Source organism: Physella acuta, unplaced genomic scaffold (assembly GCF_028476545.2).
Source record: "Physella acuta isolate Inbredline_101_S28 unplaced genomic scaffold, ASM2847654v3 ptg001807l, whole genome shotgun sequence".
NCBI classification, from domain to species: Eukaryota; Metazoa; Mollusca; class Gastropoda; family Physidae; genus Physella; species Physella acuta.
The window spans coordinates 101,252-120,191 of record NW_026733317.1 but is presented as its reverse complement, the minus strand read 5'-3'; the positions used below and the strand labels follow the sequence as shown (position 1 = coordinate 120,191).

At 40.2% G+C, this 18,940-nt stretch overlaps 1 protein-coding gene across 2 annotated transcripts in view; it reads right to left on the bottom strand.

The window, feature by feature from the left end:
- LOC131930583 (integrator complex subunit 13) overlaps nt 1-18,940 on the bottom strand; it is a 79,349-nt gene that overhangs the window by 12,519 nt on the left and 47,890 nt on the right. For both annotated transcript variants that reach the window (XM_059287130.1, XM_059287131.1), the window contains exons 6-7: nt 5,098-5,185; nt 3,244-3,372 (exon numbers count right to left, since the gene is read on the bottom strand). In XM_059287130.1, the coding sequence (XP_059143113.1) occupies nt 3,244-3,372; nt 5,098-5,185 (217 nt within the window). The remainder of the gene's footprint in view (nt 1-3,243; nt 3,373-5,097; nt 5,186-18,940) is intronic.

Sequence of the window (18,940 nt, the reverse complement as noted above, 5' to 3'; positions counted from 1 at the left end):
TGTTTTAGGTATAGGCCCACAATTAAACTGATGTTTTAGTTACAGGCCCACAATTAAACTGATGTTTTAGTTACAGGCCCACAATTAAACTGATGTTTTAGTTATAGGCCCACAATTAAACTGATGTTTTAGTTACAGGCCCACAATTAAACTGATGTTTTAGTTATAGGCCCACAGTTAAACTGATTTTATAGTTACAGGCCCACAATTAAACTGATCTTTTAGTTACAGGCCCACAATTAAACTGATGTTTTAGTTACAGGCCCACAATTAAACTGATGTTTTAGTTACATCCCACAATTAAACTGATGTTTTAGTTACATCACACAATTAAACTGATGTTTTAGTTACAGCCCACAATTAAACTGATGTTTTAGTTACAGCCCACAATTAAACTGATGTTTTAGTTACAGCCCACAATTAAACTGATGTTTTAGTTACATCACACAATTAAACTGATGTTTTAGTTACAGCCCACAATTAAACTGATGTTTTAGTTACAGCCCACAATTAAACTGATGTTTTAGTTACAGGCCCACAATTAAACTGATGTTTTAATTACAGCCCACAATTAAACTGATGTTTTAGTTATAGGCCCACAATTAAACTGATGTTTTAGTTACAGCCCACAATTAAACTGATGTTTTAGTTACATCACACAATTAAACTGATGTTTTAGTTACAGCCCACAATTAAACTGATGTTTTAGTTACAGCCCACAATTAAACTGATGTTTTAGTTACATCCCACAATTAAACTGATGTTTTAATTACAGCCCACAATTAAACTGATGTTTTAGTTACATCCCACAATTAAACTGATGTTTTAGTTACAGACCACAATTAAACTGATGTTTTAGGTATAGGCCCACAATTAAACTGATGTTTTAGTTACAGGCCCACACTTAGGCTGATGTTTTAGTTACAGGCCCACACTAAGCCTGATGTTTTAGTTATAGGCCCACAATTAAACTGATTTTATAGTTACAGGCCTGCAGTTAAACTGATTTTATAGTTACAGGCCCACAATTAAACTGATGTTTTAGTTACAGGCCCACAATTAAACTGATGTTTTAGTTATAGGCCCACAATTAAACTGATTTTATAGTTACAGGCCCACAATTAAACTGATGTTTTAGTTACAGGCCCACAATTAAACTGATGTTTTAGTTATAGGCCCACAATTAAACTGATGTTTTAGGTATAGGCCCACAATTAAACTGACGTTTTAGTTACAGGCCCACAGTTAAACTGATGTTTTAGTTATAGGCCCACAGTTAAACTGATTTTATAGTTACAGGCCCACAATTAAACTGATGTTTTAGTTACAGGCCCACAATTAAACTGATGTTTTAGTTATAGGCCCACAATTAAACTGATGTTTTAGGTATAGGCCCACAATTAAACTGACGTTTTAGTTACAGGCCCACAGTTAAACTGATGTTTTAGTTATAGGCCCACAATTAAACTGATGTTTTAGTTACAGGCCCACAATTAAACTGATGTTTTAGTTATAGGCCCACAGTTAAACTGATTTTATAGTTACAGGCCCACAATTAAACTGATCTTTTAGTTACAGGCCCACAATTAAACTGATGTTTTAGTTATAGGCCCACAATTAAACTGATTTTATAGTTACAGCCCACAATTAAACTGATGTTTTAGTTACAGGCCCAAAGAAGTTTTGTTGGATGTATCACTGAAGTAGAGTTTTGCTGCATTACATTCATCATCTTCTCCCGTTCATGCCCACGACACATGGGGCAAATGTAGTAGAGTTTATCTGTTAAAATGACTTAGGGCATACAAGGGGATAGTGTGGTCAGCACTATGCCCAGCCACCTTAGTTTCCTTAAGGTGAGTAAGCTGCCCATCAGGGTGGACTCTGTGACGTCCCCAAGACACGAGCCCGTTATACTTGCATTGGTGCCATCACATCATTATTCCATCGGTAGAATTCTGACATAAAACATACATTCGATGGGTAACAAAATCTTTATCTAAAGATATAGCTCATCTCAAAACACGATTGGTAACCAAATCTATCTCTAAAATGTTGTCCAACTCCAAACAATTCCCCAATAAATATGTATTAAAACACAAATACGACTGTTCCAAATATGGCATCAAACTTCGCACGAGGCCAAGCCGTTGAATGTAAACAAACAATTGCCACCCGCAAGTGGGATTCAAAGCGACATACCCACCAACGAGAGACCCACTAGCCAGAGAGTGGGATTCAATGCGACATCCCACAACCGAGAGACCCACTAGCGATAGAGTGGGATTCAATGCGACATCCCACAACCGAGAGACCCACTAGCGATAGAGTGGGATTCAATGCGACATCCCACAACCGAGAGACCCACTAGCCAGAGAGTGGGATTCAAAGCGACATCCCACAACCGAGAGACCCACTAGCCAGAGAGTGGGATTCAAAGCGACATCCCCACCACCGAGAGACCCACTAGCCAGAGAGTGGGATTCAAAGCGACATCCCACCACCAAGAGACCCACTAGCGAGAGAGTGCAATCAAGTACAAACACTACGGAATAGAATTGAAGAAAACTGAAAATTGTTTACATTCTTCAAAGTTATTGAATCTGACGTAGCCAATATAAAAAATAAATAAATAAAACCAGTCCATTTTTGCCTTTTGGTATTCAACTTCTTAAAAGCCCAATCAATAGAGGGGTATTCGAGGATGAAAAAACATCATCTGTTTTTTATCAAGTAGATGATGGATGAGCAACTACTTTATTTTGTCACAGTGAGAAAAACACTTGGTTTTTTTTCTCCTCATAGGGTTCAAATTTCGCAGGGAGGTCTTTGGGGAGAGATGGTAGCCCATCTGGTCCTGTGATGGTTGCTCCTCTGGTGGAGCCCTGTGATAGTTGCCCCTCTAGTGGAGCCCTATGATGGTAGCTACTCTTGTGGTGTCTTGTGATGCTTGCCCTAACTAGTTCTAGGACATTACTCCCCACCCCACATCAATTACCCTTCGGACATTACCCCCCCTATGCCTAACCCTAAATGGGGGGGGGGGCACTGTCCTGCAGTACGGGGCTAATAGGGGGGGGGTCCGAGAAGGTAATTGGGGAGGGGGGGTAATGTCCTGCTCCCAGTAGGGTCGTGATTATTGTACACAAATCTCAACACAAATTGTTTCCCTTCATTGTGGAAGTAGAGATAAGACTCACACCTACCTTTGAAGACAGAGAAGAGACACACATAAAAGCTTACCTTCATAGGGATGCCGGTGACTGTGGTAGAACAGAGGTCAAAGTGTTGACAGCAGAGAAGAACAAGTTTGTTGTAGACATGGCGGCCTGACAGGGTGGTGGTGACTTCACTCGCCAGGATAGGACTGAGCTAGGACCAGGGGAGGACATCAAATGAAACATTAGCAGGATAGGACTGAGCTAGGACCAGGGGAGGACATCACATGAAACATTAGCAGGATAGGACTGAGCTAGGACCAGGGGAGGACATCACATGAAACATTAGCAGGATAGGACTGAGCTAGGACCAGGGGAGGACATCACATTAATTATAGACCAGGGTAGGACATCACATGAAACATTAGCAGGATAGGACTAATCTAGGACCACGATAGCACATCACATTATAGGCAGGATAGGACATCACATGAAACATAAGCAGGATAGGACTAATCTAGGACCAGGGTAGGACATCACATTATAGGCAGGATAGGACATCACATGAAACATTATAGGCAGGGTAGGACTGATGTAGGACCAGGGTAGGACATCACATGAAACATTATAGGCAGGGTAGGACTGAGTTAGGCCCAGGGTAGGACATCACATGAAACATTATAGGCAGGGTAGGACTGAGCTAGGACCAGGGTAGGACATCACATGAAACATTATAGGTAGGGTAGGACTGAGCTAGGACCAGGGTAGGACATCACATGAAACATTATAGGCAGGGTAGGACTGAGCTAGGACCAGGGTAGGACATCACATGAAACATTATAGGCAGGGTAGGACTGAGCTAGGACCAGGGTAGGACATCACATGAAACATTATAGGCAGGGTAGGACTGAGCTAGGACCAGGGTAGGACATCACATGAAACATTATAGGCAGGGTAGGACTGAGCTAGGACCAGGGTAGGACATCACATGAAACATTATAGGCAGGGTAGGACTGAGCTAGGACCAGGGTAGGACATCACATGAAACATTATAGGCAGGGTAGGACTGAGCTAGGACCAGGGTAGGACATCACATGAAACATTATAGGCAGGGTAGGACTGAGCTAGGACCAGGGTAGGACATCACATGAAATATTATAGGCAGGGTAGGACTGAGCTAGGACCAGGGTAGGACATCACATGAAACATTATAGGCAGGGTAGGACTGAGCTAGGACCAGGGTAGGACATCACATGAAACATTATAGGCAGGGTAGGACTGAGCTAGGACCAGGGTAGGACATCACATGAAACATTATAGGCAGGATATTACATATCTAGACCCAGGGAAAACCAAATCGTTCAAGCCTTATTAACAGTACGACACAATTGTGATGAATGCATTTCTATAGTGCGGTATGTACAAGTTCTTGCAAGATGCAAACTTTCTTATCACTATCTCAGTGGTATGTTTACCACTCAGTGATGTGTTTACCACTAAGTGTTGTGTTTACCACCCTGTGGTATGTTTACCACCCAGTGTTGTGTTTAACACTCAGTGTTGTGTTTACCACTAAGTGTTGTGTTTACCACTCATTGATGTGTTTACTACTCTGTGGTATGTTTACCACTAGGTGATGTGTTTACCACTAAGGGATGAGTTTACCACTAAGGGATGAGTTTACCACTAAGTGTTGTGTTTACCACTAAGGGATGAGTTTACCACTAAGTGTTGTGTTTAGCACTAAGGGATGAGTTTACCACTCAGTGATGTGTTTACCACTCAGTAATATGTTTACCACTCAGTGATGTGTTTACCACCCAGTGATGTGCTTACCACCCAGTGATATGTTTACCACTGGGTGTTGTGTTTACCACCCAGTGACATGTTTACCACCCAGCGACGTGTTTACCACCCAGGGATGTGTTTAAACACTTACCTCTCGCCTCCTTTTGTCGGTGACCCTGATGTCCTGACCAAGGGGGACGGCGTGAAGAACAACCAGCTCACAGGCATCGATGGGCAGCCTGGGAGATTACAAGAGGAAATGGTCACGTGACTTTGGGCCACATTCAACATTGTCTCGTATCTTCAGTTAATATTACACACTGTCACGTGACTTTAGGCCACATTCAACATTGTCTCGTATCTTCAGTCAATTTTAAACACTGTCATGTGACTTTAGGCCACATTCAACATTATCATGTGACTTTAGGCCACATACAACATTGTCTCGTATCTTCAGTCAATATTAAATATTGTCACGTGACTTTAGGTCACATTCAACATTGTCTCGTATCTTCAGTCAATATTAAATATTGTCACGTGACTTTAGGTCACATTCAACATTGTCTCGTATCTTCAGTCAATATTAAATATTGTCACGTGACTTTAGGTCACATTCAACATTGTCTCGTATCTTCAGTCAATATTAAATATTGTCACGTGACTTTAGGTCACTTTCAACATTGTCTCGTATCTTCAGTCAATATTACACATTGTCATCTGACTTCAGTTCACTTGAAACATTGTCTCGAGAAGGCTATAACACAGTTGAAAAACCAAAAGTAGAATGTTATTAATTGAAGTAGTTCCTAACACAATGACAACATTAGCTGTTGATGGAATAAATTGTCTGGAGTAGATCATAACAAAGTTCAAAGACCAACTGTCGAAAATATATTGTTTAGTTTAGAGCAGATCCTAACAAGGTTCAAAGACCAACTGTCGAAAATATATTGTTTAGTTTAGAGTAGATCATAACAAAGTTCAAAGACCAACTGTCGAAAATATATTGTTTAGTTTAGAGTAGATCATAACAAAGTTCAAAGACTAACTGTCGAAAATATATTGTTTAGTTTAGAGTAGATCATAACAAAGTTCAAAGACCAACTGTCGAAAATATATTGTTTAGTTTAGAGTAGATCATAACAAAGTTCAAAGACCAACTGTCGAAAATATATTGTTTAGTTTAGAGTAGATCATAACAAAGTTCAAAGACCAAATGTTGAAAATATATTGTTTAGTTTAGAGTAGATCCTAACAAGGTTCAAAGACCAACTGTCGAAAATATATTGTTTAGTTTAGAGTAGATCATAACAAAGTTCAAAGACCAACTGGCGAAAATATATTGTTTAGTTTAGAGTAGATCATAACAAGGTTCAAAGACCAACTGTCGAAAATATATTGTTTAGTTTAGAGTAGATCATAACAAGGTTCAAAGACCAACTGTCGAAAATATATTGTGTAGTTTAGAGCAGATCCTAACAAGGTTCAAAGACCAACTGTCGAAAATATATTGTTTAGTTTAGAGTAGATCAACAAAGTTCAAAGACCAACTGTCGAAAATATATTGTTTAGTTTAGAGTAGATCAACAAGGTTCAAAGACCAACTGTCGAAAATATATTGTTTAGTTTAGAGTAGATCAACAAGGTTCAAAGACCAACTGTCGAAAATATATTGTTTAGTTTAGAGTAGATCATAACAAGGTTCAAAGACCAACTGTCGAAAATATATTGTTTAGTTTAGAGTAGATCCCCAAAAGTGCAAGCCGAAAAAGTATCTAGACACTGTTTATTTTTATGCAGACGTAATCCTTTGATCGGTCAAAGAAAGAACAACATGGAATAGATTTAGGTCGGCTCGTGATTTCACCGACAGCTGTTTTCTCGATAAACAAACCAGCGCATGCCCTCCGCAATCACGACTGCAAGTTGATATTTGCATCGTGATCGCCTTATCATACACACAACATCTGCAGTCAAATCATTATTTTCAACATCAACACAACATCTGCAGTCAACTCATTATTCACAACATCCACAAAAAGAAATCTGCAGTCAACTGATTTTTATACTCTACAGTCAGGTCATTGTTATAAGTACACAAGTTCATGAACTCTCAGACATGCATGGGTCCCTGAAATCTGGAACAAGTTCATGACCTTAGAATGACAGCTGGGGCAGCATGACCCTCGAGGCACGAGAAATTTTGTTAATATGGGGGACAACTCCCAGCCGGTGATGGACAAATGATATCAGGACAAAAAATCTCAAGGACAAATGATTCCACGGACAGAAGATCTGAGAACAAAATATATCAGGACAAATGGTATCTTGGATAAACAATATCAGACAGAATATCGCAGACAAAATATCGCACATCAAAATATTATTATTTAGGATGATTTTAGTCAATTTATATTTTACTAGGCATACTGCCTAGCTTCGCTTAGGTTTTCAAAAAAGTTGGGGAATTGAATGATTAATTAATAGGTGATTGGCTGCTATCTTAAATGCTTAGGGCCTAAATTTTTACAGTGGAGTATTTTAATGTCACTGAAAAAATCGATGGAATATTCGCAAACTTATTACTTGTACGGTTATTAGAACTGCAAGGGTTTTCTTAATATTATCAATCAAATATTATAATAAATTACTTTCGCAATTAATTGATATAATTACAGTTCAATGCAAAACTTAATTCGTAACAAAAAATTTATTTAAAACAATGCTATACTTTATGATTTTTGTTTTTTTCTTAAAAAGAGTATACAAAATATTTAAAAATTATTACATTAAAAAGTTACCTCCCCTGTTCAAAGACCAAATGACCAAATCTTGTATAATGAGAATTTCACTCGCGGTCATTTTTAGCCCTCTAAGAAGGCTATAAGTCTGACCAACAGTTTTCCATACGGCGTATTCAGCTTTTGAGGTGTATACAAAAAATTAGTCAGATGTAAAGAGGGTAAGTGTCCTAAAATCAGTTTTGAAATCACCCTCTGTTTTTCCCATAAAATACAAAGATTATATAGGGAAATACGACTGGTCAGTTTTGACCCATTTAACGAATTTTCCCGGACATGGCGAGTTTTTTGGGACACCCCAAGGCGTTCTCCTACCACCTCACAAAATTTCAAGGGGGGTCGTCGGAGGAATTTTTTTTTCGTAATAGAGCTCATATAAAGAGAATTTCACTCGCGGTCACTTTTTAGCCCTCGTCGAGGGCTTTGAGTGAAACCGACAGTATTCCCTAAAGGTCAAGCCATTTACCTTAGAGCATGCAAAAAATTAGCCAGATGTAAAGACGGTAAGTGCCCTAAAATCCGTTTTGAAATCACCCTCTGTTTTTCCCATAAAATACAAAGATTATATAGGGAAATACGACTGGTCAGTTTTGACCCATTTAACGAATTTTCCCGGACATGGCGAGTTTTTTGGGACACCCCAAGGCGTTCTCCTACCACCTCACAAAATTTCAAGGGGGGTCGTCGGAGGAATTTGTTTTTCGTAATAGAGCTCATATAAAGAGAATTTCACTCGCGGTCACTTTTTAGCCCTCGTCGAGGGCTTTGAGTGAAACCGACAGTATTCCCTAAAGGTCAAGCCATTTACCTTAGAGCATGCAAAAAATTAGCCAGATGTAAAGACGGTAAGTGCCCTAAAATCCGTTTTGAAATCACCCTCTGTTTTTCCCATAAAATACAAAGATTATATTGGGAAATACGACTGGTCAGTTTTGACCCATTTAACGAATTTTCCCGGACATGGCGAGTTTTTTGGGACACCCCAAGGCGTTCTCCTACCACCTCACAAAATTTCAAGAGGGGTCATCGGAGGAGATTTTTTTTCGTAATAGAGCTCATATAAAGAGAATTTCACTCGCGGTCACTTTTTAGCCCTCGTCGAGGGCTTTGAGTGAAACCGACAGTTTTCCCTAAAGGTCAAGCCATTTACCTTAGAGCATGCAAAAAATTAGCCAGATGTAAAGACGGTAAGTGCCCTAAAATCCGTTTTGAAATCACCCTCTGTTTTTCCCATAAAATACAAAGATTATATAGGGAAATACGACTGGTCAGTTTTGACCCATTTAACGAATTTTCCCGGACATGGCGAGTTTTTTGCGACACCCCAAGGCGTTCTCCTACCACCTCACAAAATTTCAAGGGGGGTCGTCGGAGGAAAAAAAATTTCGTAATAGAGCTCATATAAAGAGAATTTCACTCGCGGTCACTTTTTAGCCCTCGTCGAGGGCTTTGAGTGAAACCGACAGTTTTTCCTAAAGGTCAAGCCATTTACCTTAGAACATGCAAAAAATTAGCCAGATGTAAAGACGGTAAGTGCCCTAAAATCCGTTTTGAAATCACCCTCTGTTTTTCCCATAAAATACAAAGATTATATAGGGAAATACGACTGGTCAGTTTTGACCCATTTAACGAATTTTCCCGGACATGGCGAGTTTTTTGGGACACCCCAAGGCGTTCTCCTACCACCTCACAAAATTTCAAGGGGGGTCGTCGGAGGAATTTTTTTTTCGTAATAGAGCTCATATAAAGAGAATTTCACTCGCGGTCACTTTTTAGCCCTCGTCGAAGGCTTTGAGTGAAACCGACAGTTTTCCCTAAAGGTCAAGCCATTTACCTTAGAGCATGCAAAAAATTAGCCAGATGTAAAGACGGTAAGTGCCCTAAAATCCGTTTTGAAATCACCCTCTGTTTTTCCCATAAAATACAAAGATTATATAGGGAAATACGACTGGTCAGTTTTGACCCATTTAACGAATTTTCCCGGACATGGCGAGTTTTTTGCGACACCCCAAGGCGTTCTCCTACCACCTCACAAAATTTCAAGGGGGGTCGTCGGAGGAAATTTTTTTTCGTAATAGAGCTCATATAAAGAGAATTTCACTCGCGGTCACGTTTTAGCCCTCGTCGAGGGCTTTGAGTGAAACCGACAGTTTTCCCTTAAGGTCATGCCATTTACCTAAAAGCATGCAAAAAATTAGCCAGATGTTAAGACGGTAAGTGCCCTAAAATCCGTTTTGAAATCACCCTCTGTTTTTCCCATAAAATACAAAGATTATATAGGGAAATACGACTGGTCAGTTTTGACCCATTTAACGAATTTTCCCGGACATGGCGAGTTTTTTGGGACACCCCAAGGCGTTCTCCTACCACCTCACAAAATTTCAAGGGGGGTCGTCGGAGGAATTTTTTTTTCGTAATAGAGCTCATATAAAGAGAATTTCACTCGCGGTCACTTTTTAGCCCTCGTCGAAGGCTTTGAGTGAAACCGACAGTTTTCCCTAAAGGTCAAGCCATTTACCTTAGAGCATGCAAAAAATTAGCCAGATGTAAAGACGGTAAGTGCCCTAAAATCCGTTTTGAAATCACCCTCTGTTTTTCCCATAAAATACAAAGATTATATAGGGAAATACGACTGGTCAGTTTTGACCCATTTAACGAATTTTCCCGGACATGGCGAGTTTTTTGCGACACCCCAAGGCGTTCTCCTACCACCTCACAAAATTTCAAGGGGGGTCGTCGGAGGAAATTTTTTTTCGTAATAGAGCTCATATAAAGAGAATTTCACTCGCGGTCACGTTTTAGCCCTCGTCGAGGGCTTTGAGTGAAACCGACAGTTTTCCCTTAAGGTCAAGCCATTTACCTAAAAGCAAGCAAAAAATTAGCCAGATGTTAAGACGGTAAGTGCCCTAAAATCCGTTTTGAAATCACCCTCTGTTTTTCCCATAAAATACAAAGATTATATAGGGAAATACGACTGGTCAGTTTTGACCCATTTAACGAATTTTCCCGGACATGGCGAGTTTTTTGGGACACCCCAAGGCGTTCTCCTACCACCTCACAAAATTTCAAGGGGGGTCGTCGGAGGAATTTTTTTTTCGTAATAGAGCTCATATAAAGAGAATTTCACTCGCGGTCACTTTTTAGCCCTCGTCGAGGGCTTTGAGTGAAACCGACAGTTTTCCCTAAAGGTCAAGCCATTTACCTTAGAGCATGCAAAAAATTAGCCAGATGTAAAGACGGTAAGTGCCCTAAAATCCGTTTTGAAATCACCCTCTGTTTTTCCCATAAAATACAAAGATTATATAGGGAAATACGACTGGTCAGTTTTGACCCATTTAACGAATTTTCCCGGACATGGCGAGTTTTTTGGGACACCCCAAGGCGTTCTCCTACCACCTCACAAAATTTCAAGGGGGGTCGTCGGAGGAAAATTTTTTTCGTAATAGAGCTCATATAAAGAGAATTTCACTCGCGGTCACTTTTTAGCCCTCGTCGAGGGCTTTGAGTGAAACCGACAGTTTTTCCTAAAGGTCAAGCCATTTACCTTAGAACATGCAAAAAATTAGCCAGATGTAAAGACGGTAAGTGCCCTAAAATCCGTTTTGAAATCACCCTCTGTTTTTCCCATAAAATACAAAGATTATATAGGGAAATACGACTGGTCAGTTTTGACCCATTTAACGAATTTTCCCGGACATGGCGAGTTTTTTGGGACACCCCAAGGCGTTCTCCTACCACCTCACAAAATTTCAAGGGGGGTCGTCGGAGGAAATTTTTTTTCGTAATAGAGCTCATATAAAGAGAATTTCACTCGCGGTCACTTTTTAGCCCTCGTCGAAGGCTTTGAGTGAAACCGACAGTTTTCCCTAAAGGTCAAGCCATTTACCTTAGAGCATGCAAAAAATTAGCCAGATGTAAAGACGGTAAGTGCCCTAAAATCCGTTTTGAAATCACCCTCTGTTTTTCCTATAAAATACAAAGATTATATAGGGAAATACGACTGGTCAGTTTTGACCCATTTAACGAATTTTCCCGGACATGGCGAGTTTTTTGGGACACCCCAAGGCGTTCTCCTACCACCTCACAAAATTTCAAGGGGGGTCGTCGGAGGAGATTTTTTTTCGTAATAGAGCTCATATAAAGAGAATTTCACTCGCGGTCACTTTTTAGCCCTCGTCGAGGGCTTTGAGTGAAACCGACAGTTTTTCCTAAAGGTCAAGCCATTTACCTTAGAGCATGCAAAAAATTAGCTAGATGTAAAGACGGTAAGTGCCCTAAAATCCGTTTTGAAATCACCCTCTGTTTTTCCCATAAAATACAAAGATTATATAGGGAAATACGACTGGTCAGTTTTGACCCATTTAACGAATTTTCCCGGACATGGCGAGTTTTTTGGGACACCCCAAGGCGTTCTCCTACCACCTCACAAAATTTCAAGGGGGGTCGTCGGAGGAATTTTTTTTTCGTAATATAGCCCATATAAGGCGCCGGTCAGTCGAGGTCAGTTTTGACCCCCTCTCCGTAGACTTTTCGGCAAACCGTCACCGGCCCTCGTGTTCTATCGCCCCAAGGCACCATCGTGCCAAATTTGACGCGCCTGCGGCGCCGGGAAGTGCCCTATCGGGCACCTGACCACTTTGCTTTATATATATAGATTTACTTTTCTTTTACACATAATAAATGTGGGACATACTAAAATGAATTTACAGTTAAACTTAACAAACCATCAAATTACTAAACTTCATTTTTGTAAATAGCGTTTTATAGGAGACTGTATAAGACGTGAAGATGTGAAAAACAAAAACAAACCTTCAAACAAATAAAACAATGGAAGAATTAACCACATTAATGTTCAAACGACAAGTCACAACCCGTCACAATGGGGATAGCGTGACGACCAACCCGTCACTGTGGGGTACAGCGTGATGACCAACCCGTCACAATGGGGACAGGGTGACGACCAACCCGTCACAATGAGGACAGCGTAACGACCAACCCGTCACAATGAGGACAGCGTAACGACCAACCCGTCACAATGAAGACAGCGTAACGACCAACCCGTCACAATGGGGACAGCGTGACGACCAACCATTGACTGTGAAGCCAGCACGACACACTAGACATGTCACCCAGGACGACGAGAGCGATGCCGTCAATGTCAGTGACAGCGTGACGAGCCGGTGATGATGACCACGTGACGACAGCAGGCCTACATCAGATGGCTTTTAGCCGTCCCGGGGGTCGGGAGACCGGAACTAAATCATCCCCCCTGAGCAAAGAGCTTCGCCAACAACTCAATTATTCAGGATCGTAGCCATTTTGTCGTGTGGAAGACCCAAACCTGGGTCAACTCAAATAGCCACGTTCACATTAGATGTATATAAATAGATCATACGACCCCTACATATCTGTCCGGGTACATAGTGGGTGGGTCAGTTCGACCCGCACTGGTGAACATCCTTGACATTTAATACACTGAGTCAAGTGGCACATTTAACATTGTTACTCTCTAGGCTTTCACTGTTGTAAAGATGTAAAGGTTTACAGATGTGTCGGGTACTTAGGTCAAAGCATATAGATGGATGCTAGGGTCACATGACTGAGTGGTGCCAGGGTCACATGACTGAGTGGTGCCGGGGTCACATGACTGAGTGGTGCTAGGGTCACATGACAGGCTGGTGCTAGGGTCGCATGACTGAGTGGTGCTAGGGTCACATGACTGAGTGGTGCTAGGGTCACATGACTGAGTGGTGCTAGGGTCACATGACTGAGTGGTGCTAGGGTCACATGACTGAGTGGTGCTAGGGTCACATGACTGAGTGGTGCTAGGGTCACATGACTGAGTGGTGCTAGGGTCACATGATTGAGTGGTGATAGGGTCACATGACTGAGTGGTGCTAGGGTCACATGACTGAGTGGTGCTAGGGTCACATGACTGAGTGGTGCTAGGGTCACATGACTGAGTGGTGCTAGGGTCACATGACTGAGTGGTGCTAGGGTCACATGACAGGCTGGTGCTAGGGTCACATGACTGAGTGGTGCTAGGGTCACATGACTGAGTGGTGCTAGGGTCACATGACAGGCTGGTGCTAGGGTCACATGACTGAGTGGTGCTAGGGTCACATGACTGAGTGGTGATAGGGTCACATGACAGGCTGGTGCTAGGGTCACATGACAGTGGTACGAGGGTCATATGACTGACTGGTGCTAGGTCACATGACTGGACCAATACCTGCTTCAGTGCATTAGAAAACCCTAAAATAAACGACGATGGAAAAAGAATTCCGTATAGGGCGAAATGAGAGCAGTATTGTGTGATTAAAAATATCTTTTTAACTAGTGCCCTGCCCCCTCCGGAGAAAAAATGTCTGAAAGAAACACTGCATCGGTTTGGGTTTATTGTGAAGTATGGGGGGGGGGGGGGGCTATGGTGTATTTGGTTTTATTGTTATGTAATGTAGAGAGTATTAGGTGTAGTTTGGTATTTATGTGCGATGTATTGAGGGGGGTGATATGATTGCATGGCAAGACTCGTGTGTTGGGATCACTATTAAAAAACAACCCTGTACCCAACCCAACAAGCGACAGCAACGTTTCCAGGCAAGGGATAGCCAACACATACCAGCCCCCATCTCCAAAGACTAATTACCCAATGCATTAAGCAATCAAATGATCATATCCAGGGCACGCGACCACAAAGTGATCCATCCAGCCAGCCATCAATCCATCTATCATCTCTATCTATGGCCGATCTATCTTATCTAATCCAATCTAATCTAATCTATCTAGCCGAGTGACAAGCGCGTCAGAGAAACCTTTTGCTCACACTCCCAGAATAAAAAAACCCACGCACCCCCCAGCGGTAGATTTTACTCGTGTAAATACAAAAATAAAATATCGAACGAAAACTAGAAGAAAAATATGTCGAGATGGAACTTGCTTTAGAAGTAGTCTAGAACTATTTTTTCTACAGCTGATGTTTAAGATAGTGTGAGGGTGTCATGTATAGATGACCCCACACAGCATGGGGTGAGGGGTCCGATACTGAAGTATTGACAGAATTTTCTCGAGATATATCTTAACGTCGTTCTCTTACTTAATAAACTTTTTTTTTTAAATATAGTAGTCATGTATTTACCATTCAGGCCAGCAATTACTGACAAAAGAGAAGTCAAATTGCTCAAAAAAAGTTTATCATAACATATGTTTACTTAGGTATGCACTGACAAGAAAAGAAAATGATTTATATGAGTTAATATGAATATAAAGAAAAGCGTGGTAGTTCAAACCAATTTAATAAGAGTATTCTTAAACAATATTATTTTTTATCTTTTAGTGCACTTATTACATTTTGTCATGATACTGACATTAAAATAAAAAAAAATTAATTAATATTTAATTATCACAAAACGTATGTCAGATTGCAATGTAATAGAATCTTGATCTACGAGTCAATTTTTAAAAAAAAATCGGTTCATTAGAAGTGGGTAAAATTTCACAACTTTCGACCCATATTTCGTTCAACCCTGACGTCCCGTACACCTTCGATATTAATGACGTCCTTTAATCTGTATAAACCTTGACGTCCTGTGCACCCCTGTATTAATGACGTCCTGTAATCTGTATAAACCATGACGTCCTGTGCACCCCTGTATTAATGACGTCCTCTAATCTGTATAAACCTTGACGTCCTGTGCACCCCTGTATTAATGACGTCCTGTAATCTGTATAAACCATGACGTCCTGTGCACCCCTGTATTAATGACGTCCTGTAATCTGTATAAACCTTGACGTCCTATAGACCCCCTGTATTAAAGACGTCCTTTTAATCTGTATAAACTTTGACGTCCTGTGCACCCTTGTATTAATGACGTCCTGTAATCTATATAAACCTTGACGTCCTGTGCACCCCTGCATTAATGACATCCAGTAATCTGTATAAACCTTGACGTCCTGTGCACCCTTGTATTAATGACGTCCTGTAATCTATATAAACCTTGACGTCCTGTGCACCCCTGTATTAATGACGTCCTGTGACCCCCTGTATTAATGACATCCAGTAATCTGTATAAACCTTGACGTCCTGTGCACCCCTGTATTAATGACGTCCTGTGACCCCCTGTATTAATGACGTCCTGTGGAGGCCAGGGCTATTCCACCCAACATCTCGATGCACGTGTCAACGCGTGGGGTCAGCTGAGGTCAAACAACACATACAAGCGACGACTGACGTGATGGACACACAGATAAAACAAGAACGGAGTTTTTGGCGCAATCCAATTCTCACAGTTCCCACAGACAACGGAAATAAGGAGAGGAATTGTGTGTACGGGTGGAACAAGGCTGATTCCCACACAGACAGCAGCGAATAAAGGAGAGCAATGGGTGAATGGATGGCCGGAGTAAACGTGGCGTCTCATTGATATGTATCGGCTGACCCCGTATAGGAGAGGACATTCAGATATAGGCAGTCCGGGACAAGTGGTAGACATTTTAGATCACAATATTCGAGATGACCAATTTACACTATAGCGACAAATAGGGAACAATTAATTGTTACTATTACACACAAGTTAAAGTATATGGCCAAGGGGATTACAATCACATGCTGCATTTTTCTTTTAAATTGCAATACATCATAATAACTGCATTTTTACAAGCTTTTATTTAACTCACTTCTTCGTCAGTCTGTCGTCAGTCAAGTCGTCAGTCTGTTTGTCTAGATCGAAGCCCGAGCGAAATTGCAGGCACTTCTAACTGACAGATACGGTTCGTAGTTGGTACCTGTGTCAAGACATGAAGACAATGCAACATGACATTAAATTTGACTTAATTGGTTGCCTGATTAATTTTTTATGAATTAATTAAAATTTTGTCCAAATTAGTAGGCTGTCTCATCAAACTATTCCGCACTATTAGACACGCGTCATTACGTTCAATAGGTGCGCATTGGTTTTTAGTCATGCAACTATAGTGTAAATAAAACAAGTAAAGTACTAAATAAAATTTCATAAAAAAAAACATTTTGATAACAAGCTTTTCTATATATATAATTCTCTTCTGGGAGACGTTAGTAAACAAGCTGCAAGCGCGCCTTGTAGTCTCCTCTCTTCCTCTCTATCACTATCACCCCCACTCCACCCCCACATGGTCTGGTGAGCTGTGGTTCACGCTAAATGTTTACAAATCGTAGAGCCGGGTTTAGTGACGACTATTAGGGGCAGATAATTTAGTTTGAAACTATTTTAAACTTATAGGAGGTAACTAAGAGGAGGCTGCTTTCACGGGGGGGGGGGTAAGGGGTTGGGGGGGAGGGGGAGGTTAGTGTTTTAAAGCAAATATTTTCAGTGGCAGCATTGGTACTGTCGAATTCACAAATTATGAATTACTGAAAAGTAGAAAATAAAACAACTAAATAGCGGCGTATGATACGCCGCGGGTCGGCTCGTATGTAATAATGCACTAAAAAGTAAAAAAATAATTTATACACTACTATTTAAATAACTATAAAGAAAAGCGTGGGTCACTTTAGTATCTATTGGATACTTTTACTAATATTTAGGAAGAGACCCACGCTTTTCTTTAAAGTTATTTAAATAGTAGTGAATAATTTATTTTCTCCTTTTTAGTGCATTATTACATATAAGCTTGTTATTAAAACGTTTTTACAAGCTTTTAATGAACTTACTTCCTCGTCAGTCTGTCGTCAATCGGCAGTGTAGATCGAAACGCCCGAGCGAAATTTTGGACACTAAACTCATAGATTTGTTTCACCGTTGGCACATGGGTCAAGACATGAAGACAATGCAACATGACATTACATTTGACTTTATGGTTGCCTGATTAATTTTTTATGAATTAATTAAAATTTTGTCTCAAGCTTGTATGTAATAATGCACTAAAAAGAAGAAAATAAATTATACACTACTATTTAAATAACTATAAAGAAAAGCGTGTGTCTCTTCTTAAATATTAGTAAAGGTATCCAAGTGACTAAAGTGACCCACGCTTCTCTTTATAGCTATTTAGTTAGTCATTTGGACTATATAAAAAAAATAAAACCACAATAATTTTAGTCGGTTCCGAACCCGATACCTTCTTGACAGCCGCCCTAATATCGATGCTGTCAAGCAGCCTTCGAAACATTCTCAAAAATAACAATATATGCAATAAAACAAACTTTTGTCCAAAAATTCTAAAAATACGTGTGGATATAGAAACAAGCTAAATATAGAACCCCGTTGAGATTAAATACGCACGTTGTTTATTTCCTCTATGGTTGGCGGAAGTAAGCACTTCCGCGTGTAGTAGGTTTGATTGTGTGCAATAACGTTTTATACCATCTTTGTCCAGTTATAGTACATAGAATTTATATAGAAAATATATACTTTTACCAGTGTCCGCCCCCCCCCCCCGGATAAAAAAGTCTGAAAGAAACACTGCACAGGAAGAAGTGTAACTGCTTGCTCACGTTATTCATGTACATGACAGAGACCATACATTGTTGGTTAACCATATATATATATATATATATATATATATATATATATATATATATATATATATCGTTATCACTGTAGCTAAAGTCAGTCTAAAGAAATAATGACAGCGCTTTTAATAATATGTTGTGATTAATATTTACTTTATAAGAAGTATACACACATATATATATATATATATATATATATATATATATATATATATATATATATATATATATATATATATATATATATATATATATATACAACTCTTTATCTCTATCTTCCAATGAATGAATCGATTAATCAATCACACAAACACATACATCCATATGTAGTGACCTCTTGGACAAAAACAAGCCACTGCACACAGTATTATACAGATTAGATGACGAATGTGCTGGAACACAACAAGGGCAGCTATCGATCAAATGTTAACTAACATGAACGACTTCAGACAATGGTGTCAGTATCAGCCGATGGATGCCTGCCTCAACTAACACGACAACTAACTCAACAACTGACACGACAGCTGACACGACAACTAACTAAACAACTGACACGACAACTGACACGACAACTGACACGCCTGACACGACAGCTGACACGACAAATGGCAGGACAACTGACACGACAACTGGCAGGACAACTAACAAGACAACTGACACACCTGACACGACAACTAACTAAACAACTGACACGACAACTAACA